Source organism: Zootoca vivipara, chromosome Z2 (assembly GCF_965207765.1).
Source record: "Zootoca vivipara chromosome Z2, rZooViv2.hap1.1, whole genome shotgun sequence".
Lineage (NCBI taxonomy): Eukaryota > Metazoa > Chordata > Lepidosauria > Squamata > Lacertidae > Zootoca > Zootoca vivipara.
The window spans coordinates 16123-41436 of record NC_142585.1 but is presented as its reverse complement, the minus strand read 5'-3'; the positions used below and the strand labels follow the sequence as shown (position 1 = coordinate 41436).

General features: G+C 45.4%; 1 protein-coding gene across 6 annotated transcripts in view; it reads left to right on the top strand.

Annotated features, from left to right (window-relative positions):
* Positions 1-22441, top strand: part of HPRT1 (hypoxanthine phosphoribosyltransferase 1) — a 38657-nt gene extending 16216 nt beyond the window's left edge. For 3 of the 6 annotated variants that reach the window (XM_088665139.1, XM_088665140.1, XM_060270624.2), the window contains exons 3-9: positions 2145-2328; positions 6433-6498; positions 13844-13861; positions 14405-14487; positions 17090-17136; positions 20603-20679; positions 21469-22441. In XM_088665139.1, the coding sequence (XP_088521265.1) occupies positions 2145-2328; positions 6433-6498; positions 13844-13861; positions 14405-14487; positions 17090-17136; positions 20603-20679; positions 21469-21516 (523 nt within the window). In that variant the 3' untranslated portion in view covers positions 21517-22441. The remainder of the gene's footprint in view (positions 1-2144; positions 2329-6432; positions 6499-13843; positions 13862-14404; positions 14488-17089; positions 17137-20602; positions 20680-21468) is intronic. The other 3 variants (XR_015948739.1, XM_088665141.1, XM_088665142.1) reach the window with 3 other exon arrangements.
* The last annotated feature ends 2873 nt before the right edge of the window (positions 22442-25314 follow it).

Here is a 25314-nt window from a genome sequence, read left to right as displayed (position 1 = left end):
GTGAGAAGAAGTAGAAATGTCACTGACCAGTAAATAACCCTATTTTGTCAGATGGGAGATAAATACCACAATTCAAAAGCATCAATTCTTCGGCGATCAGCCTTCTTTATGGTCCAGCTCTCACTTCCATACATCACTACTGGGAAAACCATAGCTTTAACTATACGGACCTTTGTCGGCAAGGTGATGTCTCTGCTTTTTAAGATGCTGTCTAGGTTTGTCATTGCTTTTCTCCCAAGAAGCAGGCGTCTTTTAATTTCGTGACTGCTGTCACCATCTGCAGTGATCAAGGAGCCCAAGAAAGTAAAATCTCTCACTGCCTCCATTTTTTCCCCTTCTATTTGCCAGGAGGTGATGGGACCAGTGGCCATGATCTTGGTTTTTTTGATGTTGAGCTTCAGACCATATTTTGCGCTCTCCTCTTTCACCCTCATTAAAAGGTTCTTTAATTCCTCCTCGCTTTCTGCCATCAAGGTTGTGTCATCTGCATATCTGAGGTGGTTGATATTTCTTCCGGCAATCTTAATTCCGGCTTGGGATTCATCTAGTCCAGCCTTTTGTATGATGAATTCTGCATATAAGTTAAATAAGCAGGGAGACAATATACAACCTTGTCGTACTCCTTTCCCAATTTTGAACCAATCACTTGTTCCATATCCAGTTCTAACTGTAGCTTCTTGTCCCACATAGAGATTTCTCAGGAGACAGATGAGGTGAACAGGCACTCCCATTTCTTTAAGAACTTGCCATAGTAGTTTGTTGTGGTCGACACAGTCAAAGGCTTTTGCATAGTCAATGAAGCAGAAGTAGACGTTTTTCTGGAACTCTCTAGCTTTCTCCATAATCCAGCACATGTTTGCTATTATTTGGTCTCTGGTTCCTCTGAATGCTTACCAGGGTTCATCCAAGCCAGTGGGGGTGAATAAAAAAAAATACATAATGAGAATAATTTTCAGTCTCAAGTCCTTGAAGGAGGGCCTCTTCCGTTACATGCCAGTCTGGGTATTGAAATCTTATCGGGACGCCCTTCTTGCAATCCCACTGCTGATCACTGCTTAGTGGGTGGTTGTGTGTGGAAGAGTCTTAACAGTCTTAAGGCCCCACCTGCATATATATTTTTTCTCCTCTCTCCAGAACGATGGCCGACTTCTTTCTTGCCGAGTTTCCCATGTGGTGTCAAGACACATCATTTTGGGCAGGCCTTAGAGTAGCAGTTTGATTTTAACTCATGTTCTGACTGTTGGTCTTTTGGAATAGTTTTATATTTTTATAGAATCATAGAATCATAGATTATATTTTTATCTTGTAATTTATTATTCTTTAGGCTGGGTGACACCTGGCTTGAGAGCAGTACATGTGAAAAGGATCTAGGAGTCTCGGTAGACCACAGACTTGACATGAGTCAGCAGTGTGATGCAGCAGCTCAAAAAGCCAATGCAATTCTGGGCTGCATCAATAGGAGTATAGCATCTAGATCAAGGGAAGTAATAGTACCACTGTATTCTGCTCTGGTCAGACCTCACCTGGAATATTGTGTCCAGTTCTGGGCACCACAGTTCAAGAAGGATACTGACAAGCTGGAACGTGTCCAGAAGAGGGCAACCAAAATGGTCAAAGGCCTGGAAACAATGCCTTATGAGGAACGGCTTAGGGAGCTGGGTATGTTTAGCCTGGAGAAGAGAAGGTTAAGGGGTGATATGATAGCCATGTTCAAATATATAAAAGGATGTCATATAGAGGAGGGAGAAAGATTGTTTTCTGCTGCTCCAGAGAAGCGGACACGGAGCAATGGATTCAAACTTCAAGAAAGAAGATTCCACCTCAACATTAGGAAGAACTTCCTGACAGTAAGAGCTGTTCAGCAATGGAATTTGCTGCCAAGGAGTGTGGTGGAGTCTCCTTCTTTGGAGGTCTTTAAGCAGAGGCTTGGCAGGCATCTGTCAGGAATGCTTTGATGGTGTTTCCTGCTTAGCAGGGGGTTGGACTCGATGGCCCTTGTGGTCTCTTCCAACTCTATGATTCTATGATATAGATGGTACAAATAAGTGTGTGTATGTATGTGTGTGTGACACACAGACAGGCGCAGAGTGAGTGACCTGGCCCTGGGCTCGGTGTGGCAAACTAATTTGTTCCTCTTTCCACAGAACAGAAAGGCTGGCGCGGGAAATCATGCAGAGCATGGGAGGGCATCACATTGTGGCTCTCTGTGTCCTGAAAGGGGGATACAAGTTCTTTGCCGACTTGCTGGACTATATCAAAGCCTTGAATCGAAACAGCGACAGGTCTATCCCTATGACCGTTGACTTCATCCGGCTGAAGAGCTATTGCGTAAGTGTGCCTGCCTTTGCTCCCACAGGTGGCCGCCCAACCACTGTTTAAAAGGAGAGTCTGCCACCTTCCAAGGCAGCCTGTTCTACTGTCAAACAGCTCTTACTGTCACAATGCTGTGTTGGGGTCTCGTTTATTGTCATTTGAAGCTGCTAGCTCTGGCTCTGCCTTCTGGAGCAGCAGTAAACAAGCTGGCTGCATCTCCCATGTCGTATTCAAATGGCGCTGGAGGTTTTTGAGCAGAGGTCGGATGGCCATCTGACGGGGACTCTTTAGTTGTGATTCCTGCATTGTGGGGGGGTTGGGCTACGTGACCCTTGGAGGTCCCTTCTGTGGGGATGTTTAGGGAGGCAGGAGTGGATATATTTTATTATATCCTTCCTAACTTGCGCCAGCAAGTTCTATAACTTAGCAGAGTTGTTAAGCAATCCCCCTTTTAAATGACACTGGGGTTAGCTAGTTGCAGGCTTGCCTGAGCCTCACTATTTACGATTCCTGATAAGATCTCCTTTTGTATCCCTCCTAAAAGTTGACTTACAACCATCCAGTTCACAATAAGATCTTAATTTACAGAACAGCATATAACAAGGTGAACTATCCCATAAGGGGAATACAGGTGAGACTTGAAAAATTAGAATATGGTCGAAAAGTTCATTTATTTCAGTAATGCAGCTTAAAAGGTGAAACCGGTATAGACTCGTGACATGCAAAGCGAGAGATGTCAAGCCTTTATTTGTTGCAATTGTGACGATTATGGCGTACAGCTGAAGAAAACCCCAAATTCACAATCTCAGAAAATTTGAATAGTGTTTAGCTCAGGGGTCCCCAAACTAAGGCCCGGGGGCCGGATGCGGCCCAATCGCCTTCTAAATCCGGCCCGCGGACGGTCCGGGAATCAGCATGTTTTTACATGAGTAGAATGTCCTTTTATTTAAAATGCATCTCTGGGTTATTTGTGGGGCATAGGAATTCATTCATATTTTTTTTTTTCAAAATATAGTCTGGCCCCCCACAAGGTCTGAGGGACAGTGGACCGGCCCCCTGCTGAAAAAGTTTGCTGACCCCTGGTTTAGCTACTCAATCCATAACACCTGCAAAGGGTCCCTGAGCCTTTAAATCGGGCACCCCCAAACTTCGGCCCTCCAGATGTTTTGGACTACAACTCCCATCTTCCCCGACCACTGGTCCTGTTAGCTAGGGATCATGGGAGTTGTAGGCCAAAACATCTGGAGGACCGCAGTTTGGGGGTGCCTGCTTTAAATGGTCTCCCAGTCTGCTTCAGTAGGAATCACAATCGTGGGAAAGGCTGCTGACCTGACAGTTGTGCAGAAAGCCATCATTGAGACCTCCATAAGGAGGGAAAGCCTCGAAAGGCAATTGCAAATGAAGTTGGATGTTCCCAAAGTGCTGTATCAAAGCACATTAATGGAAGATTGCCGGAAGAAATATCAACAACCTCAGATATGCAGATGACACAACCTTGATGGCAGAAAGTGAGGAGGAATTAAAGAACCTTTTAATGAGGGTGAAAGAGGAGAGCGCAAAATATGGTCTGAAGCTCAACATCAAAAAAACCAAGATCAAGGCCACTGGTCCCAACACCTCCTGGCAAATAGAAGGGGAAGAAATGGAGGCAGTGAGAGATTTGACTTTCTTGGGCTCCTTGATCACTGCAGATGGTGACAGCAGTCACGAAATTAAAAGACGCCTGCTTCTTGGGAGAAAAGCAATGACAAACCTAGACAGCATCTTAAAAAGCAGAGACATCACCTTGCTGACAAAGGTCCGTATAGTTAAAGCTATGGTTTTCCCAGTAGTGATGTATGGAAGTGAGAGCTGGACCATAAAGAAGGCTGATCGCCGAAGAATTGATGCTTTTGAATTGTGGTGCTGGAGGAGACTCTTGAGAGTCCCATGGACTGCAAGAAGATCAAACCTATCCATTCTTAAGGAAATCAGCCCTGAGTGCTCCCTGGAAGGACAGATCCTGAAGCTGAGGCTCCAAGACTTTGGCCACCTCATGAGAAGAGAAGAATCCTTGGAAAAGACCCTGATGTTGGGAAAGATTGAGGGCACAAGGAGAAGGGGACGACAGAGGATGAGATGGTTGGACAGTGTTCTCGAAGCCACCAACATGAGTCTGACCAAACTGCGGGAGGCAGTGGAAGACAGGAGTGCCTGGCATGCTATGGTCCATGGGGTCACGAAGAGTCGGACACGACTAAACGACTCAACAACAACAACATGTGGAAGGGAAAAGTGTGGAAGAAAATGATGCACAAGCAGCAGGGATGACCGCAGCCTGCAGAGGATTGTCAGGAAAAGACCATTCAGACCTGATGGGGACTTTCACAAGGAGTGGACTGAGGCTGGAGTTGGTGCATCAGACGGATCCCAGAGATGGGCTTCGAATGTCGTCTTTTGTCAAGCCGCTCCTGAACAAGAAACAACGTCAGAAGCGTCTTACCTGGGCTAAAGGGGGGGGGGAAGACCTGGCCTGTTGCTCAGTGGTCCCAAGTCCTCTTTTCTGACGAGAGCAACTTTTGCATCTCATTTGGAAACCAAGGAAGAATGGAGAGACACATAATGCCAGATGCTTAAAGTCCAGTGTGAAGTTCCCACAGTCTGTGCCGATTTGGGGAGCCATGTCATCTGCTGGTGTTGGTCCACTGCGCTTCATTAAGTCCAGGGTCAACGCAGCCGTCTACCAGGAGATTTTGGAGCGCTTCAACCAAAATGGTCAAAGGCCTGGAAACGATGCCTTATGAGGAACGGCTTAGGGAGCTGGGTATGTTTAGCCTGGAGAAGAGAAGGTTAAGGGGTGATATGATAGCCATGTTCAAATATATGAAAGGATGTCATGTGGAGGAGGGAGAAAGATTGTTTTCTGCTGCTCCAGAGAAGCGGACACGGAGCAACGGATTCAATCTTCAAGAAAGAAGATTCCACCTCAACATTAGGAAGAACTTCCTGACAGTAAGAGCTGTTCGGCAGTGGAATTTGCTACCAAGGAGTGTGGTGGAGTCTCCTTCTTTGGAGGTCTTTAAGCAGAGGCTTGACAGGCATCTGTCAAGAATGCTTTGATGGTGTTTCCTGCTTGGCAGGGGGTTGGACTGGATGGCCCTTGGGGTCTCTTCCAACTCTATGATTCTATGATTCTAACTTCAAGAAAGAAGATTCCACCTCAACATTAGGAAGAACTTCCTGACAGTAAGAGCTGTTCGGCAGTGGGATTTGCTGCCAAGGAGTGTGGTGGATTCTGTACTTCTGAGGGCACTGTACTTCTGCGATCCCTTTCCCCTTAACTAAGGACCCGATTAAAGTACACAAAAAGGAGGGGAGATATGTAGAAACCACCTAATTAGACACGTAAATTTATAATTGCTTGAGTTGCCTGTGAAATTAGAAATCAGATTGTTTACAAAGTTTTGAGCGTTGGTATTAGGCAGGTTTGCAAAGTAGGGTATTGACATCACCTGAGTGATAGCGCATTTCTTTTTTTTTCAAAAAACACATACAGACATCAGTTTTTAAAGGCAATTATTGTTTGTTGGGAGGAGCGACGATAAGATACAAGTATGACAGCTTCCTGCTTCTTAAAACTACAAACTACTTCTTTCCTAGATGTTTTGTACCTTTCCACTTTGGCATGTCCTCATATTTAAAAAGAACGAAAACGTACTTTCAGCTATCCATTCTGTCAGTGGCCTTTTTAGTCCCTGGTACATCCTAGAGTCGGTCTCTTCCAGACTGTGGGTGGGAGTGATGTTTTATGTTCATTTATGTTCATTTTTAAGAGGCTTCGTCAAGGGGAGAAGCACTCCTGTCTCTGTAAGTCACTTTGAGTTCACATTTCTGGAAAAAACCTGGTGGGAAGAAGAAGAAGGAGAAGGAGAAAGAGGGAGCCTCAATATGTGCAGGATTCGGAAAAATTTTCCTCTTCCCCTGCAGTACGGTGAATGTTGCCAGCCAGGATTTACGAACTTTTTAAAAGCTTCATTTTTCGAGTAGGTGCTTTTGTTTGTGTTTGCGTTTAGCGAATATTCACTTTATTATTATTATTCTCTTCCAAACATTTCCTTTCTCTTTTCTCTCCAAAATCAGAACGACCAGTCCACTGGTGATATAAAAGTAATTGGTGGGGACGACCTCTCAACCTTGACAGGGAAGGTATGTAATCAACTTCCAAAGGTTTCGACTCCCGAAGTCGCCCCTGCCCCGGAAATGTTTCTGCTGCGCACGCCCGGCGCACGCCTCCTGCGCCTGCGCCGGCCGCACGCTTCGACACCCGGACTTACAAAGACGGCCGTGGAGCGGATTGTCTTTGTAAGTCGAGGTACCACTGTATAGATATGGAAATTTCTGCGAAGCACTTTGGCATGCTATTAATTTTCCATCCCCAATTACACTTAAAAACAGGGACCCAGGTGGCGCTGTAGGCATATTATGTTGATTTGTGGCATTTGGTTGGTTCAGGTTTCAAGTTTTTTTATTTCCCCTGACACTTTTGTTCCTAGGATTAGCTCTTGCAGTCTGATACATCTTCAAAGGAACACAGGAATCATAGAATCCTAGAGTTAGAAGAGACCCCAAGGGCCATCCAGTCCAACCCCCTGCCAAGCAGGAAACACCATCAAAGCATTCCTGACAGATGGCTGTCAAGCCTCTGCTTAAAGACCTCCAAAGAAGGAGACTCCACCACACTCCTTGGTAGCAAATTCCACTGCCGAACAGCTCTTACTGTCAGGAAGTTCTTCCTAATGTTGAGGTGGAATCTTCTTTCTTGTAGTTTGAATCCATTGCTCCATGTCCGCTTCTCTGGAGCAGCAGAAAACAACCTTTCTCCCTCCTCTATGTGACATCCTTTTATATATTTGAACATGGCTATCATATCACCCCTGAACCTTCTCTTCTCCAGGCTAAACATACCCAGCTCCCTGAGCCGTTCCTCATAAGGAAGCTGCAGGTCAGACTGCAGGCAGGCATGCCTCCTTTCATTGCGCCTTGCTTTGTTGCACTCCACAAATACTGCTCTCTACGAGGACCAGGGTGCAGCTTCAGGCAGCCCGCCCACTTCCCCTGGCGGAGGAAGAGGAGTGCGGGGGAGGTGCACCGCCCCCGGCAGCACGATCCCAGCAGGGTGCCATGGCGGCTGCCCCCCTGGTCCGCGCTGGGTGCATGCCCAGCCCCCAGGATGCACATCACCCTCCTGCGGGCAGCGGCGTGCCCCACCGCCAGGCCGCACACCAGCTCTGCCCTGCCTGCTCTCCACCACCACCACCAATATGCTCTCGCACACCTCCGCTACTGCCCACTTCCAGTGAAAGAAAGCCCCCCCCCCAACCACATTCTCTTCTGGCCACAGCAGTGGGACTGGCCAAGGCTTGCTTGCAGGGGCCCCTGGCCTAGACGACGGCATAGTGTAAACATAGCTTTTATATCCAAATGGAAACAACAACAACAGATTAGACAACTGGGCCAAAGAAAACAAGATGAATTTTAACAAGGAGAAATGTAAGGTACTACACTTGGGCAAATAAAAATGAAAGGCGCAAATACAGGATGGGAGACACCTGGCTTGAGAGCAGTACATGTGAAAAGGATCTAGGAGTCTCGGTAGACCACAGACTTGACATGAGTCAGCAGTGTGATGCAGCAGCTCAAAAAGCCAATGCAATTCTGGGCTGCATCAATAGGAGTATAGCATCTAGATCAAGGGAAGTAATAGTACCACTGTATTCTGCTCTGGTCAGACCTCACCTGGAGTACTGTGTCCAGTTCTGGGCACCACAGTTCAAGAAGGATACTGACAAGCTGGAACGTGTCCAGAAGAGGGCAACCAAAATGGTCAAAGGCCTGGAAACGATGCCTTATGAGGAACGGCTTAGGGAGCTGGGTATGTTTAGCCTGGAGAAGAGAAGGTTAAGGGGTGATATGATAGCCATGTTCAAATATATGAAAGGATGTCATATGGAGGAGGGAGAAAGGTTGTTTTCTGCTGCTCCAGAGAAGCGGACACGGAGCAATGGATTCAAACTTCAAGAAAGAAGATTCCACCTCAACATGAGGAAGAACTTCCTGACAGTAAGAGCTGTTCGGCAGTGGGATTTGCTGCCAAGGAGTGTGGCGGAGTGAGTCTCCTTCTTTGGAGGTCTTTAAGCAGAGGCTTGACAGGCATATGTCAAGAATGCTTGGATGGTGTTTCCTGCTTGGCAGGGGGTTGGACTGGATGGCCCTTGGGGTCTCTTCCAACTCTAGGATTCTATGATTCTAAGTGACACAGAGTGCCTTGGGTGCTCCCTTACTTGGACTCTGCAACCTCTAGGCTTTGTTTATGTGGAGGGTTTTTTGGGGGGGGGTTCACCCCCTACTCAACTTCTTCATGGATAGATAGTACATTCACATTTGGGCACATGGTTCAGTTCTAAATCACTCTCTATTTTAAATATGAAGATGAAAATATGAATGAGGACTCCCTGTTCTGAATTCTACAGTAGTTATAAACTGCCTTATACATTAGGGTGGGTCATAAAAAACCTTTTAGGGAAAATGTTTCCTCCCTTGATCTTATCTCAGGCGTATGGTATGTTGTTGTTGTTTAGTCGTTTAGTCGTGTCCGACTCTTCGTGACCCCATGGACCACAGCACGCCAGGCACTCCTGTCTTGCACTGCCTCCCGCAGTTTGGTCAAACTCATGTTCGTAGCTTCGAGAACACTGTCCAACCATCTTGTCCTCTGTCGTCCCCTTCTCCTAGTGCCCTCAATCTTTCCCAACATCAGGGTCTTTTCCAAGGATTCTTCTCTTCTCATGAGGTGGCCAAAGTATTGGAGCCTCAGCTTCACGATCTGTCCTTCCAGGGAGCACTCAGGGCTGATTTCCTTAAGAATGGATAGGTTTGATCTTCTTGCAGTCCATGGGACTGCCAAGAGTCTCCTCCAGCACCATAATTCAAAAGCATCAATTCTTCGGCGATCAGCCTTCTTTATGGTCCAGCTCTCACTTCCATACATCACTACTGGGAAAACCATAGCTTTAACTATACGGACCTTTGTCGGCAAGGTGATGTCTCTGCTTTTTAAGATGCTGTCTAGGTTTGTCATTGCTTTTCTCCCAAGAAGCAGGCGTCTTTTAATTTCGTGACTGCTGTCACCATCTGCAGTGATCAAGGAGCCCAAGAAAGTAAAATCTCTCACTGCCTCCATTTCTTCCCCTTCTATTTGCCAGGAGGTGATGGGACCAGTGGCCATGATCTTGGTTTTTTTGATGTTGAGCTTCAGACCATATTTTGCGCTCTCCTCTTTCACCCTCATTAAAAGGTTCTTTAATTCCTCCTCGCTTTCTGCCATCAAGGTTGTGTCATCTGCATATCTGAGGTTGTTGATATTTCTTCCGGCAATCTTAATTCCGGCTTGGGATTCATCTAGTCCAGCCTTTCGCATGATGAATTCTGCATATAAGTTAAATAAGCAGGGAGACAATATACAACCTTGTCGTACTCCTTTCCCAATTTTGAACCAATCAGTTGTTCCATATCCAGTTCTAACTGTAGCTTCTTGTCCCACATAGAGATTTCTCAGGAGACAGATGAGGTGATCAGGCACTCCCATTTCTTTAAGAACTTGCCATAGTTTGCTGTGGTCGACACAGTCAAAGGCTTTTGCATAGTCAATGAAGCAGAAGTAGAAGTTTTTCTGGAACTCTCTAGCTTTCTCCATAATCCAGCGCATGTTTGCTATTTGGTCTCTGGTTCCTCTGCCCTTTCGAAATCCAGCTTGCACTTCTGGGAGTTCTCGATCCACATACTGCCTAAGCCTGCCTTGTAGAATTTTAAGCATAACCTTGCTAGCGTGTGAAATGAGCGCAATTGTGCGGTAGTTGGAGCATTCTTTGGCACTGCCCTTCTTTGGAATTGGGATGTAGACTGATCTTCTCCAATCCTCTGGCCATTGCTGAGTTTTCCAAACTTGCTCGCATATTGGGTGTAGCACCTTAACAGCATCATCTTTTAAAATTTTAAATAGTTCAGCTGGAATATCATCACTTCCACTGGCCTTGTTATTAGCAGTGCTTTCTAAGGCCCATTTGACTTCACTCTCCAAGATGTCTGGCTCAAGGTCAGCAACCACACTACCTGGGGTGTACGAGACCTCCATATCTTTCTGGTATAATTCCTCTGTGTATTCTTGCCACCTCTTCTTGATGTCTTCTGCTTCTGTTAGGTCCTTACCACTTTTGTCCTTGATTATGGTAATCTTTGTACGAAATGTTCCTTTCATATCTCCAATTTTCTTGAACAGATCTCTGGTTTTCCCCATTCTATTGTTTTCCTCTATTTCTTTGCATTGCTCATTTAAGAAGACCCTCTTGTCTCTCCTTGCTGTTTTTTGGAAATCTGCATTCAGTTTCCTGTATCTTTCCCTATCTCCCTTGCATTTTGCTTGCCTCCTCTCCTCCGCTATTTGTAAGGCCTCGTTGGATAGCCATTTTGCTTTCTTGCATTTCCTTTTCCTTGGGATGGTTTTCGTTGCTGCCTCCTGTATAATGTTACGAGCCTCCATCCATAGTTCTTCAGGCACTCTGTCCACCAAATCTAAATCCTTAAACCTATTCCTCACTTCCACTGTGTATTCATAAGGGATTTGATTCAGATTGTATCTTACTGGCCCAGTGGTTTTTCCTACTTTCTTCAGTTTAAGCTGGAATTTTGCTATAAGAAGCTGATGATCTGAGTTACAGTCAGCTCCAGGTCTTGTTTTTGCTGACTGTATAGAGCTTCTCCATCTTTGGCTGCAGAGAATATAATCAATCTGATTTCGATGCTGCCCATTTGGTGATATCCATGTGTAGAGTCGTCTCTTGTGTTGTTGGAAGAGAGTGTTTGTGATGACCAGCTTGTTCTCTTGACAGAACTCTATTAGCCTTTGCCCTGCTTCATTTTGAACTCCAAGGCCAAACTTGCCAGTTGTTCCTTTTATCTCTTGATTCCCTACTTTAGCATTCCAATCCCCTGTAATGAGAAGAACATCCTTCTTTGGTGTCATTTCTAGAAGTTGTTGTAGGTCTTCATAGAATTGGTCAATTTCACTTTCTTCAGCACCGGTAGTTGGTGCATAAACTTGGATTACTGTGATGTTAAAAGGTCTGCCTTGGATTCGTATCGAGATCATTCTGTCATTTTTGAGATTGCATCCCATTACAGCTTTTGCCACTCTTTTGTTGACTATGAGGGCCACTCCATTTCTTCTACAGGATTCTTGCCCACAGTAGTAGATATGATAGTCACCCGAACTGAATTCGCCCATTCCCTTCCATTTTAGTTCACTGACACCCAGGATGTCGATATTTATTCTTGTCATCTCATTTTTGACCACATCCAGCTTACCTCCACTCATGGTTCTTACATTCCAGGTTCCTATGCAATATTTTTCTTTACAGCATCGGACTTTCCTTTCGCTTCCAGGCATATCCGCAACTGAGCGTCCTTTCGGCTTTGGCCCAGCCGCTTCATCAGCTCTGAATCTACTTGTACTTGTCCTCCGCTCTTCCTCAGTAGCATGTTGGACGCCTTCCGACCTGAGGGGCTCATCTTCCAGCGTCATAACTTTTATATGCCTGTTGTCTTTGTCCATGGAGTTTTCTTGGCAGGGATACTGGAGTGGCTTGCCAGTTCCTTCTCCAGGTGGATCACGTTTAGTCAAAACTCTCCACTATGACCTGTCCATCTTGGGTGGCCCTGCATGGCATAGCTCATAGCTTCTCTGAGTTATTCAAGCCCCTTCGCCACGACAAGGCATTGATCCATGAAGGGGGCGTATGGTATAAACATAGTCAAATTTCAAATTTAGGCCAAATTGGTGAATATTGAGACCCTGCTCCTACAGATTGAAATTTGGCCTCGCTACGAGTGATGAAAACATAGGAGTTTGACTCATTTATTCTCAGTATGTTAAATTGTGAACTAATCAACATAAATTTTAGATTTTATGTAGAGAAATAATAGTTGCATACTATTGTTTTCTGCAATATTTATTTAAGATAAAACATGTGGATCATTTACATGAAAAAAAACTAATGGTTTTGAACAAATGATATGGAACAATTAAGCAAACGGTGTCCTAAACAAGTAAACATAAACAATAAACAATAAAACACCACTCATGTCTTGCTTCAAAACATCACATTATACTTAATTACTTAGGTATAACAAGAAAATTCCTTCAGTAGCACCTTAAAGACGAACTAAGTTTATACTTTGGTATGAGCTTTCGTGTGCATGCACACTTCTTCAGATACACACCTGAAGAAGTGTGCATGCACACGAAAGCTCATACCAAAATATAAACTTAGTTGGTCTTTAAGGTGCTACTGAAGGAATTTTCTTATTTTGCTTCGACTCAGACCAACACGGCTACCTACCTGTACTTAGGTATAAATTGTACTGAGAATAAATGAGTCCAATTCCTATGTTTTCATCACTCGTAGCGAGGCAAAAATTTCAATCTGTAGGAGCAGGGTCTAAATATTCACCGATTTGTCCCCAATTTGAAATTTGACTATGTTTATACCATACGCCTGAGATAAGATCAAGGGAGGAAACATTTTCCCAAAAAAGTTTTTTATGACCCACCCTATTCTACATAGTCAGGCCATTGATCCATCGAGCTTGGGGTGGTCTTCCCCGACAGGCGATTTCTCTGCAGGGTTTCAGATGGGACATTTCCAGCCCCTCTTGGATAGCCAGGCATAGAAGTTGGGGCCTTCTGCATGCAAAGCAGGTGTTCTGCTACTGATCCAGGGCCATCCTAATTTTTGCAAAGTTGTTCTGATGGTGAATGTTCAATCTTTTTGTTGTCATTTGCTTGCCCTTGAGAAGGTGCCTAAACTAGCTAAGCAATTTCAGTGCATTGGAAAGAATAGGATGGAGCACATGATGTATTTCCTCTGGTACTAATGTTTCAGTTGGTTCTGAAACTTGTCGTTCTTGCACTGAAATTGGCATTTTATTTCTGAAGTATGATAAACTGTCAATTTTGAGCTTGTGCTAATGGACAGTAGAAACCCGAGTCGTTTAACCACATGGCATAATGTTGTAGCCATTTCAAGAACTTCAAGAAAGAAGATTCCACCTCAACATGAGGAAGAACTTCCTGACAGTAAGAGCTGTTCGGCAGTGGGATTTGCTGCCAAGGAGTGTGGTGGAGTCTCCTTCTTTGGAGGTCTTTAAGCAGAGGCTTGACAGGCATATGTCAAGAATGCTTTGATGGTGTTTCCTGCTTGGCAGGGGGTTGGACTGGATGGCCCTTGTGGTCTCTTCCAACTCTATGATTCTATGATTCATTTTCTGCTGGTTTGCTTAATAGTCGAAGCACCCACCTATATTTGTTTGCCGGTTAATTAGCGAAATGAAAAATGAAAAACAGGCATCCTGAAAAAGGTTTGGATGAATATAATTTTGGAAACTAAGTGTTTGCTTAAAATTATTCACGAGTTTCTATTTTTTCTCTTTCCCCTAGAATGTATTGATTGTAGAAGTAAGTACAACACTTTACATTTTCCCTTTTTTAATGGGTATGATTTGGGGTAACGTTGTGAAACCAGTACAAATATTTTATATTTTACTCCAGAACAACAACAACTGTCCCTAAGCTAAAGTGTGGATTAAACCGCTCTCCAAAGAAAAAGCAATATCCCTTGCGCAAGCAGCTGCCATCAGGGGAACACTTAATTCACATACTGATTTTTTCACTACTAAAAATGCATTGTCGAACTGATTCTGCTTCATTGCATTGCGACTTAATTCAGCTGGAGCTTGTTAATATTTTACACAAAAAATGCTTTTGCTCTCGTGGAGACCATGTAAAGAGCTGATCGAGTTAGTGTGGATTTCAAATCCATTTGCAGATATGTTCCCTTTGTTTTCCCCTCCTTATAATTACTGACAGACACACAAATGAGCACCCAATGACCCCGAATTTTATTCCTCCTTGTATGTATGATTTAGTTAATTACGAACCTGTAACAGGTAATTGGCTGCAGCGTCACTTCACAAGGCTGTTTTTTGTTTTAAACGTCAGGATATAATTGACACTGGTAAGACTATGAAGACTCTTCTGTCTCTGCTTAAGCAGTACAATCCGAAGATGGTGAAGGTAGCCAGGTACGTTTTAATAATAATAATAATAATAATAATAATAATAATAATAATAATTTATGATTTATACCCCGCCCATCTGGCCGGGTTTCCCCAGCCACTCTGGGCGGCTTCCAACAGAAAAATAAAACACAATAGTCTATTAAACATTAAAAGCCTCCCTGAACTTCAGGGCTGCCTTCAGATGTCTTCTAAAAGTCTGGTAGTTGTTTTCCTCTTTGACATCTGTCGGGAGGGCGTTCCACAGGCCGGGCGCCACCACCGAGAAGGCCCTCTGCCTGGTTCCCTGTAACTTGGCTTCTCGTAGTGAGGGAACCGCCAGAAGGCCCTTGGCGCTGGACCTCAGTGTCCAGGCAGAATGATGGGGGAGGAGACGCTCCTTCGGGTATACCGGACCGAGGCCGTTTAGGGCTTTCAAGGTCAGCACCAACACTTTGAATTGTGCTCGGAAACATACTGGGAGCCAATGTAGGTCTTTCAGGACCGGTGTTATGTGGTCTCGGCGGCCGCTCCCAGTCACCAGTCTAGCTGCCGCATTCTGGGTTAGTTGTAGTTTCCGGGTCACCTTCAAAGGTAGCCCCACGTAGAGCGCATGGCAGTAGTCCAAGCGGGAGATAACTAGAGCATGCACCACTCTGGAGAGACAGTCTGCGGGCAGGTAGGGTCTCATCCTGCGTACCAGATGGAGCTGCCCTGGACACAGAATTGACCTGCGCCTCCATGGACAGCTGTGAGTCCAAAGTGACTCCCAGGCTGCGCACCTGGTCCTTCAGGGGCACAGTTACCCCATTCAGGACCAGGGAGTCCTCCACACCTGCCCGCCTCCTGTCCCCCACAAAGAGTACTTCTGTCTTGTCAGGATTCAACCTCAATCTGTTAGCTGCCATCCATCCTCCGACCGCCTCCAGGCTCTCACACAGGACCTTCACCGCCTTCACTGGTTCTGATTTGAAAGAGAGGTAGAGCTGGGTATCGTCCGCATACTGATGGACACCCAGCCCAAACCCCCTGATGATCTCTCCCAGCGGCTGCATATAGATGTTAAAAAGCATGGGGGAGAGGACGGATCCCTGAGGCACCCCACAATTGAGAGCCCAGGGGTCTGAATACTCATCCCCCACCACCACTTTCTGAACACGGCCCAGGAGGAAGGATCATGACCACTGTATAAGTGTGCCCCCAGCTCCCAACCCCTCTAGACGGTCCAGAAGGATGTTATGGTCGATGGTGTCGATGTATGTGCTACAATTTCCTTTCTCGGGAACTTTGGCCGAACGATTACACATCCTTTTTTTGCATCCCTTTGAGGTCAGTTACATTTAGGAGTTAATAGGTGCAAGGTTGGGTGTGTGTGTTAATTTTCCTCCGTCGCTTGCATAGCTGCCAAGTTTTCCCTTTTCCCGCGAGGAAGCCTATTCAGCCTAAGGGGAAATCCCTTTAAAAAAGGGATGACTTGGCAGCTATGATTGCTAGTAAGTATAATGCCTTCTGCATTCTTAGTACAACGCCTCTTGCATCTCACTCAGTAATTATCGTAAATGCTAATTTTTAACTTTAATGGTCAGGATAACTCTGCCTTCCTAAGCAAACATCTTTCTTTATTCTGTATATGTTGAGGAAAGTCTCTCCCATGGTCAACAGTATATTCTAGAGCACGGGTGTCAAACACAAGGTCCGCGGGCCGAATCCGGCCCGCCAGGCCTCGTCATGTGGCCCGTGTAGCCGCTGCCGGCCGCCAGCCTTCACCTTTTATTCTCACTTTTTTTTTTGACACATGCGCGGCGGCCTACAAGCCAGAGACCGTCTGCCCTCTAGCGGCGCCGGCCATTCTACACAGGAAACCTCCACTTTACATGCATTCAGGAAACCACTTTTTTTTATATTGAGTGCACTATTGTCATTCAGCCCGTTTAATAAACGGGCGCTAGAGCATTCGGCCTTTTTTGGCGGCGGCGGCGCGTGGGGGGAGCGATTGGCCCCTCTCATGGCCGCCGCTTCGGTGCCAGCGGGCGCCCAGGAGAAGGCCGCGATTTGTATGTTTTTAAATAAAATTACTGTCTGTTACCAAAAATCATTTTTCAATAAATTGTACAATAATTGTACATTTGAATATCTACTTGCCATTATTCCGACTATGTTTCTGCTTTCAGAGTTAGTTATTACTTACATGATTACAAAAAAAAAGTAATAATTGAATGCAGTGACAATAATTTATGATAATAAAGAGTGGACACAGTCCTACAGATACAACCGGCCCTTTGAGGGTGACCAAACTGCTGATGTGGCCCCCGATGAATTTGAGTTTGACACCCCTGTTTTAGAGCCTAGGTAAAGTCACTTTCCTGCCGCACAAGTTGAGGGAGAGAATACTTTCCAGTGCCCGCTCCTCCTCATAAACCATTGGTCAAAGAGCAGCCTTGATGCTCGCTTAAAACTTGACTGTAGAAAGGACCCTCGTAATCCTGCCCCTGTAATCCTGATTCAGTGTTTACGCTGTGATATAGCAGTGAGGGGGAAGACAGCACTCAGTGGCGCGGCGTGGAAGGAGCATGGGTTAATTTCTACCTACAATTCACTTTCCCCCCCCCCTTTGGGGTCTTTTTAACAGCTTGCTGGTCAAAAGAACACCTCGAAGTGTAGGATACCGCCCTGACTGTAAGTGAAGTGTTCAGCGCATCTTAAAATATAGACATGTTTAAAGCAATGTAACAGTGGACGACAGGAGGGCCTGGTGTGCTCTGGTCCATGGGGTCACAAAGAGTCGGACCCGACTAAACGGCTAAACCGGCGTTTCCCAACCTTGGGAATTTCTGGACTACAACACCCATCATCCCTAGCTACCAAGTGGTCAGGGATGATGGGAATTGTAGTCCCAAAACCAGCGGGAGACCCAAGGTTGGGAAACACTGGACCAAACGACAACAAAGCAATGCAAAAAAATATATATTCTATATTCAGATTGAAAGGAGACAAAATTTGACGGCAGGGAGTCACTGGCCTAAAGATCAACTGGAAAGGGGCGGAGGTGCCTTCGATTCAAGATTGGTTAATTAAAGTGATGGAATACATGAATTTGGATAAAATGACGGCAGCCGTAAGAAATGTAGCAAAACAGAGAGTACAAAAGGAACGGAAACCAGCGGAAGATCACCTAAGGAAAGAGGGTTTAAATTGCAAATAGGTAGTTTGTCTAATTTAACTTGAGGATTGCTTAAAGAGAATATATGGGAAGCAGTGGGAGAAGAGCTGCCCACAAAGGGTGGGAAAATAAGGGGGAAAACAGGGAAAACAAAAAATGGTGAGAAACGGTATCTCAACAATCGGAAGTTCTTTTATTTTTATTTTTAAATGTATATATATATATATATATATGTGTGTGTGTGTGTGTGTGTGAGTGTGAGTGTGTGTATATATTTTCTTTTTTCTTTTATGTACCTTTTGTTTTTTCCTTTTCCCCGCCTTTTTTCTTCCTGGGATTTTCTCTCTCTCCTCCTCTTCTTCTTTTTTCCGTTCTTTTCTTTTTTCTTGCTTTGTTTGTGTTTTTCAGAGTTTTGGTATATATAATTTTATGTATATTATTTGCATTGATATTTGTCTTTGCTTTTTTGTGACAGATGTGTTGATTTTGTTGTTTTTGTGGTCTGTATGTATGTAACTTTTTTTTTTTAAAAAAAGAAATAAAGCCTTTTTAAACACCGGAAAAAACAAAAAAACAAAAAAGAACAACTGCAGTGTTTCAAAATGGGGAGGGAGGGATAAATGAGGACAGGGAAGATTTATAGAAGCTGGAGTGGAATTAAGGAGAGCGATTCAGCCTCTGTAGGATATTTACAGTCACGCCTCGGTTTAAGTACGCTTCTGCTTTAGTACTTTCAGTACGGACCTGTCTGGAACGGATTAATCCGCTTTCCATTACCTTCAAGGGGAAAGTTTGCTTCAGGTTAAGTACGGACTTCCAGAATCAATTTTTTTTTTAAAAAAAAGATATATCTTTATTGTTTAAAAACTTATAAAATGAAATACATGCATATATCATTCACACCTACAAACATAAACGTCACATCACTATACCACATAACAAAAGACGAACATTATACCCAAAATCTTTTGCCCATTTTATCACCACCTCTTTTGTCCATTCACCCTTCTAACAACAGATCATACATTTTTGACAACCATTTTGTTCTGCCTTCCAACAATTCTATTGGAAGTTTAGACCTCTTGTCTTCAAAACCCATTTTTTTTATCATTTGAAAACACATAGAATCATAGAATCATAGAGTTGGAAGAGACCACAAGGGCCATCCCATCCAACCCCCTGCCAAGCAGGAAACACCATCAAAGCATTCTTGACATATGGCTGTCAAGCCTCCGCTTAAAAACATCCAAAGAAGGAGACTCCACCACACTCCTTGGCAGCAAATTCCACTGCCGAACAGCTCTTACTGTCAGGAAGTTCTTCCTAATGTTTAGGTGGAATCTTCTTTCTTGAAGTTTGAATCCATTGCTCCGTGTCCGCTTCTCTGGAGCAGCAGAAAACAACCTTTCCCCTTCCTCTATATGACATCCTTTTATATATTTGAACATGGCTATCATATCACCCCTTAACCTTCTCTTCTCCAGGCTAAACATACCCAGCTCCCTTATCCGTTCCTCATAAGGCATCGTTTCCAGGCCTTTGACCATTTTGGTTGCCCTCCTCTGGACACGTTCCAGCTTGTCAGTATCCTTCTTGAACCTACACTCCTTGGTAGCAAATTCCACTGCCAAACAGCTCTTACTGTCAGGAAGTTCTTCCTAATGTTGAGGTGGAATCTAATGTTCCAGCTTGTCAGTATCCTTCTTGAACTGTGGTGCCCAGAACTGGACACAGTACTCCAGGGGAGGTCTGACCAGAGCAGAATACAGTGGTACTATTACTTCCCTAGAATCATTAACTTGGCGATATTGCAACCATCCAGTCGGACATTCTTTAATTTCAGCGTAAGATTTCAACTTCCAACCCTTGTCTGACTTTCTGAATATTTCCTCATAAGTGGCCCTCCTCCCTTCCATATTTATCTTTTTAACTGTCAGCACCTCCACTGGTGAAATCCTCATACAAAGACACCTCATACAAAGACCTCCTTATCACATGATTTGTAAATCCTTTATGAATCATAGAATCATAGAATCCTAGAGTTGGAAGAGACCACGAGGGCCATCCAGTCCAACCCCCTGCCAAGCAGGAAACACCATCAAAGCATTCTTGACATATGCCTGTCAAGCCTCTGCTTAAAGACCTCCAAAGAAGGAGACTCACTCCACTACACTCCTTGGCAGCAAATCCCACTGCCGAACAGCTCTGACTGTCAGGAAGTTCTTCCTAATGTTGAGGTGGAATCTTCTTCCTTGAAGTTTGAATCCATTGCTCCGTGTCCGCTTCTCTGGAGCAGCAGAAAACAATCTTTCTCCCTCTCCATATGACATCCTTTCATATATAACACGTTCCATTACTTTCAATGGGAAAGTTCGCTTCAGGTTAAGTACAGACTTCCGGAACCAATTGTGCACTTAAACCGAGGTACCACTGTCCTGTACTTTGTTTGCAGCGCGTTTAAGTAGAGATACCTGGAGGACTTAAAAGTGACATGGGTAACGGCGCAATCCTGGGCATATTTACTCCCAACTGTGTTCGTTGGGGTTTTCTCCCTATTAAATGTGTTTAGGATTGCAGCTTAAATTGCCACTTTCGCAATAATTTAACTCCTTTCAGGGGTATGTGTTCCCCCCCCCCTCATTTGGGGCCTTGTCACCCAGGCCTACTGTCTCCTTTGGACATGTATGGAAATGTACTGTCAGTTTTGTCTCCCTGTTTTATCGTGCCGTAACAAAACCTTGTTACGCTTTTTAAACAATGCCAATAGCCAGTATTATCAAATAGGAAACTGGTTATGAATAGTCCCAATAATGTAATATGTAATATGATTGCCTAAACATTGCCCAATAATGTAAATATGATTGCCTAAACATTGCCCAATAATGTAAATATGATTGCCTAAACCTTGCCCAATAATGTAAATATGATTGCCTAAACACTGCCCAAATTTAACACACCGATGAATTCTGGCTCTTTTTTCAGTTGTTGGATTTGAAGTGCCAGACAAGTTTGTGGTGGGATACGCTCTAGATTACAACGAATACTTCAGAGATCTAAATGTAAGTAATGAACAAAGATTGTCTTCTGTAAAAATTGAGGAAGGGTGTTCCCCCCCCCTGTTCCTCCTTTGCCTGATCTTTACTGTCAAGTAGGAGTGTAGGAAACAGAGTCAAACAACTGGTCCAGTATTTTCATAGAACATAGAATCATAGAGTTGGAAGAGACCCCGAGGGCCATCCAGTCCAACCCCCTGCCAAGCAGGAAACACCATCCAAGCATTCTTGACATATGCCTGTCAAGCCTCTGCTTAAAGACCTCCAAAGAAGGAGACTCCGCCACACTCCTTGGCAGCAAATTCCACTGTCGAACAGCTCTTACTGTCAGGAAGTTCTTCCTAATGTTTAGGTCTGAATCTTCTTTCTTGAAGTTTGACTCCATTGCTCCGTGTCCGCTTCTCTGGCTCCCTCGCTACGAGAAGCCAAGTTGCAGGGAACCAGGCAGAGGGCCTTCTCGGTGGTGGCGCCCGCCCTGTGGAACGCCCTCCCAACAGATGTCAAAGAGGAAAACAACTACCAGACCTTTAGAAGGCATCTCAAGGCAGCCCTGTTTAGGGAAGCTTTTAATGTTTGATTTTAGTGTTTTGTTGGAAGCCGCCCAGAGTGGCTGGGGGAACCCGGCCAGATGGGCAGGGTATAAATAACAAATTATTATTATTATTATTATTATTATTATTATTATTATTATTATTTCTGGGTCACCTTCAGTGGGAACAGTCTCTTTGTTCATCTCCTAGCTGTTAAACCCCTAATCCACAAATAATGTCCTTTTTTTATCCCTCTCTCTTTCAGCACATATGTGTCATAAGCGAAACCGGGAAGCAGAAGTACAAGGCGTGAGAGCGGTGGCTCCGGCACGACAGCTAGGGGACTCTGAAACGTGCGTCCATTTTCTCCTGCCTTTGGCTCCGGCCGCCGGCTTAAAACCGTAGAGCTCTCCGACTTTGTTGCCCATTTGCTCGCTAATAACTTATTGCATGTAACAACCTCATCTTGTCCATTTGCATTTGAGAAAGAAAAAGAGGGCGCCGTCCTCTCTTTTTCTTTCCTCTCTTAAGAAAATTGCACTATGAAATGTACTGATCCTAGCTGCCAAGTTCTCCCTTTTTTAAAAAAAAGGGAAATTCCATTATGCTGAATAGGCTTCCTCGCGAGAAAAAGGGGAAACTTGGCAGCTATGTCTACCGATTCGAGCTCCTTTCCTAGTGGGGTTGGCGGTGCGTTTGACCCCCCCCCCAAAAAACATATCCCTCCCTCCTCCTCCCCTTTTAAACTTCAGAACTCAAATAGTTTTAAGTCCTGTAAATGTCTAAGGCATTTTAAGGTGGGAAATTATATTAGTAATATTTTTTTATAAAAAAACCACACACGAGTAATTTAAGTTTTATATAGTGATGAAAGCAGAAAATTAAGGCGGTTGTTGGATGATGTAGTTGCCTTACTTGCCTCTGACAAAAAATAATGCCATTTCAGCCTGAAAAGAGAGCGAGCGACATGTAGACCAGGCTTTCCACCTCCTTATAATTGTATAGTCCACGTTACACGAGCCCGAGGGGGAGAAGAAAATGGGAATTGATTCACAGCACCGGGATCGGCCCCTCCAAGCGGATCCTGGTCTTCATTTCCCCTTTCCCTTCTCCGCCAGCAAAACTGCCTCTCGGAACTATCATCTCCCCCTGCGTTTCGCCTCCGTGAGAAACGATTGTAACGTCGGCTGTGTGCGCAACCGACGTACTTTTCAATAAAGGCTGTTTCTCCAAAGGTAGCTCCTTGACGACTGACGACTGGGTTCTGTCTTGGGCCCAGTCTTGTTCAACATCTTTATCAATGACTTGGATGATGGGCTTGAGGGCATCCTGAGCAAGTCTGCAGACGACACCAAATTGGGAGGGGTGGCTAATACCCCAGAGGACAGGATCACACTTCAAAATGACCTGAACAGATTAGACAACTGGGCCAAAGCAAACAAGATGAATTTTAACAGGGAGAAATGTAAAGTACTACACTTGGGCAAAAAAAATGAAAGGCACAAATACAGGATGGGAGACACCTGGTTTGAGAGCAGTACATGTGAAAAGGATCTAGGAGTCTTGATAGACCACAAACTTGACATGAGTCAACAGTGTGATGCAGCAGCTCAAAAAGCCAATGCAATTCTGGGCTGCATCAATAGGAGTATAGCGTCTAGATCAAGGGAAGTAATAGTACCACTGTATTCTGCTCTGGCCAGACCTCACCTGGAGTACTGTGTCCAGTTCTGGGCACCACAGTTCAAGAAGGATATTGACAAGCTGGAACGTGTCCAGAAGAGGGCAACCAAAATGGTCAAAGGCCTGGAAACGATGCCTTATGAGGAACGGCTTAGGGAGCTGGGTATGTTTAGCCTGGAGAAGAGAAGGTTAAGGGGTGATATGACAGCCATGTTCAAATATATGAAAGGATGTCATATGGAGGAGGGAGAAAGATTGTTTTCTGCTGCTCCAGAGAAGTGGACACGGAGCAACGGATTCAAACTACAAGAAAGAAAATTCCACCTAAACATTAGGAAGAACCTCCTGACAGTAAGAGCTGTTTGGCAGTGGAATTTGCTACCAAGGAGTGTGGTGGAGTCTCCTTCTTTGGAGGTCTTTAAGCAGAGGCTTGACAGGCATATGTCAAGAATGCTTTGAAGGTGTTTCCTGCTTGGCAGGGGGTTGGACTGGATGGCCCTTGGGGTCTCTTCCAACTCTATGATTCTATGACTGCGCTGGCCTCTGCCGTTTGCCGAAACATCTGCGGCGCATATGCCTCCTCGGGGTGCGCTGAACCGTCCCTCTCTGTGGAAGGAAGGAAGGTCTGCGGGACCCTAACCCTAACCCTTAGCTTGTTTCTTTGTGGGCTTTTTCAAATGGGTGGTTGGTTCTCCATTGCTTGGCAGGGGGTTGGACTGGATGGCCCTTGGGGGTCTCTTCCAACTCTGTGATTCTATGATTCTCCATTGCTCTTTCCAGGTAGGCATTTTATCGAGCCACATCAGAAATGCATTGAAACAGGGGCGTAGCCTTCTCCCTTGCCAGCTTTCCCTCCACTCGCCCCGGCGATCGAAATCGGGCTGCTCCGACTCCCCCCCCCCCCCGCGATCGGCAGGGGTGAGGGGGCGCCAGGATCACCCCCTCTGCGATTGCTGGCGGGTGGAGGGAAAGCCCCAGAGCCGCGCAAAGCGGTTGCCTGGCTTTCCCTCCGCCCGCCCCACAGCCAGCCAGGGAGAAGGGAGACGGCACCAGGCGGGCAGCGGGGCAGGCTGGCCAGCAGCCCTGCTTCTAGGGGGGCGATTGCCCCCTCCTGCCCCCCTGCCTACGCCCATGCATTGAAATGCTGGGCGACCACCTTTGCAAGTCGTTCAGTTGCTGCTGGGCAAGGAAGATTGAAAGTGCCGCGTTTTGCTCTTGCCAGGCCGTCGCTTGCAAAGAGTGGAGGTGGTGCTTTGAAACTGCGGTTCAGTGTTGCCCCACCTCTGACCCCCCCCTGCATTTTACAGAGACCTCCGCCTTTTGTTGAGCAAGCACCTTGCAAAAGCAGATTTTATGATAGCTGATACGTTGAAGCATTTGCTCTTAGAATAGAATCATAGAATCACAGAGTTGGAAGAGACCCCAAGGGCCATCCAGTCCAACCCCCTGCCAAGCAGGAAACGCCATCCAAGCATTCTTGACATACGCCTGTCGAGCCTCTGCTTAAAGACCTCCAAAGAAGGAGACTCACTCCACCACACTCCTTGGCAGCGAATCCCACTGCCGAACAGCTCTTACTGTCAGGAAGTTGGCCGAGGGAGCCGGCGTATAGCTTCCAGGTCATGTGGCCAGCATGACAAAGCCGCTTCTGGCAAACCAGAGCAGCGCATGGAAACGCCGTTGACCTTCCCCTATTTATCTACTTGCCTTTTGACGTGCTTTCGAACTGCTAGGTTGGCAGGAGCTGGGACCGAGCGGCGGGAGCTCGCCCCGTCGCAGGGATTCGAACCGCCGACCTTCTGATCGGCAAGCCCTAGGCGCCACCTGGGTCCCCATTGGTCCTGTTTCTTGACACTTGCATTTTGGCCTGAAGCACTGTGAATTTCTTCAGAGGGCTCTCAGCTTCTGTCCTCTTCTGCTCATCCCTCTTCCGAAAGAATAAAATGCCTATTCTGCAATTTCCTTTGAACTTCATCGTCTCTCCACAATCTGCAACTAGACTTAGGAAGCTATTTTCTCCAGGATCAAATCCCAGCCCATCTGACATCTTTTCCTTCCCCGGTAGAAGCTGGATTGCAAAATACACCTACGGCTTTTACCTGAGCCGTTTTGAAGTTGTCGAACAATTTGTGCCCATCATAGCTGCTCATCAGGTCAGTGTTGAGACCATGTACCGTGAGCACAACTTGTGGCAATGGGGTGTGACAGAGTGTTGGGTTCAAATCCCAATCGGCCATGAAGCACACTGGCTGACCTTGGACCTGTCCTTGTCTCTCAGCTGAGCCCACCTCGCAGGGTTGCTGTGGGGATTAAATGCACATTGCCTTAAGCATCTCGCAGGAAATGATGTATAAATTTTTAGAAATGAATAAGAAATGGACTGTTAAGCATTTAAGGGACCAATGAAATTTGAAATGGCTGCTTCTGC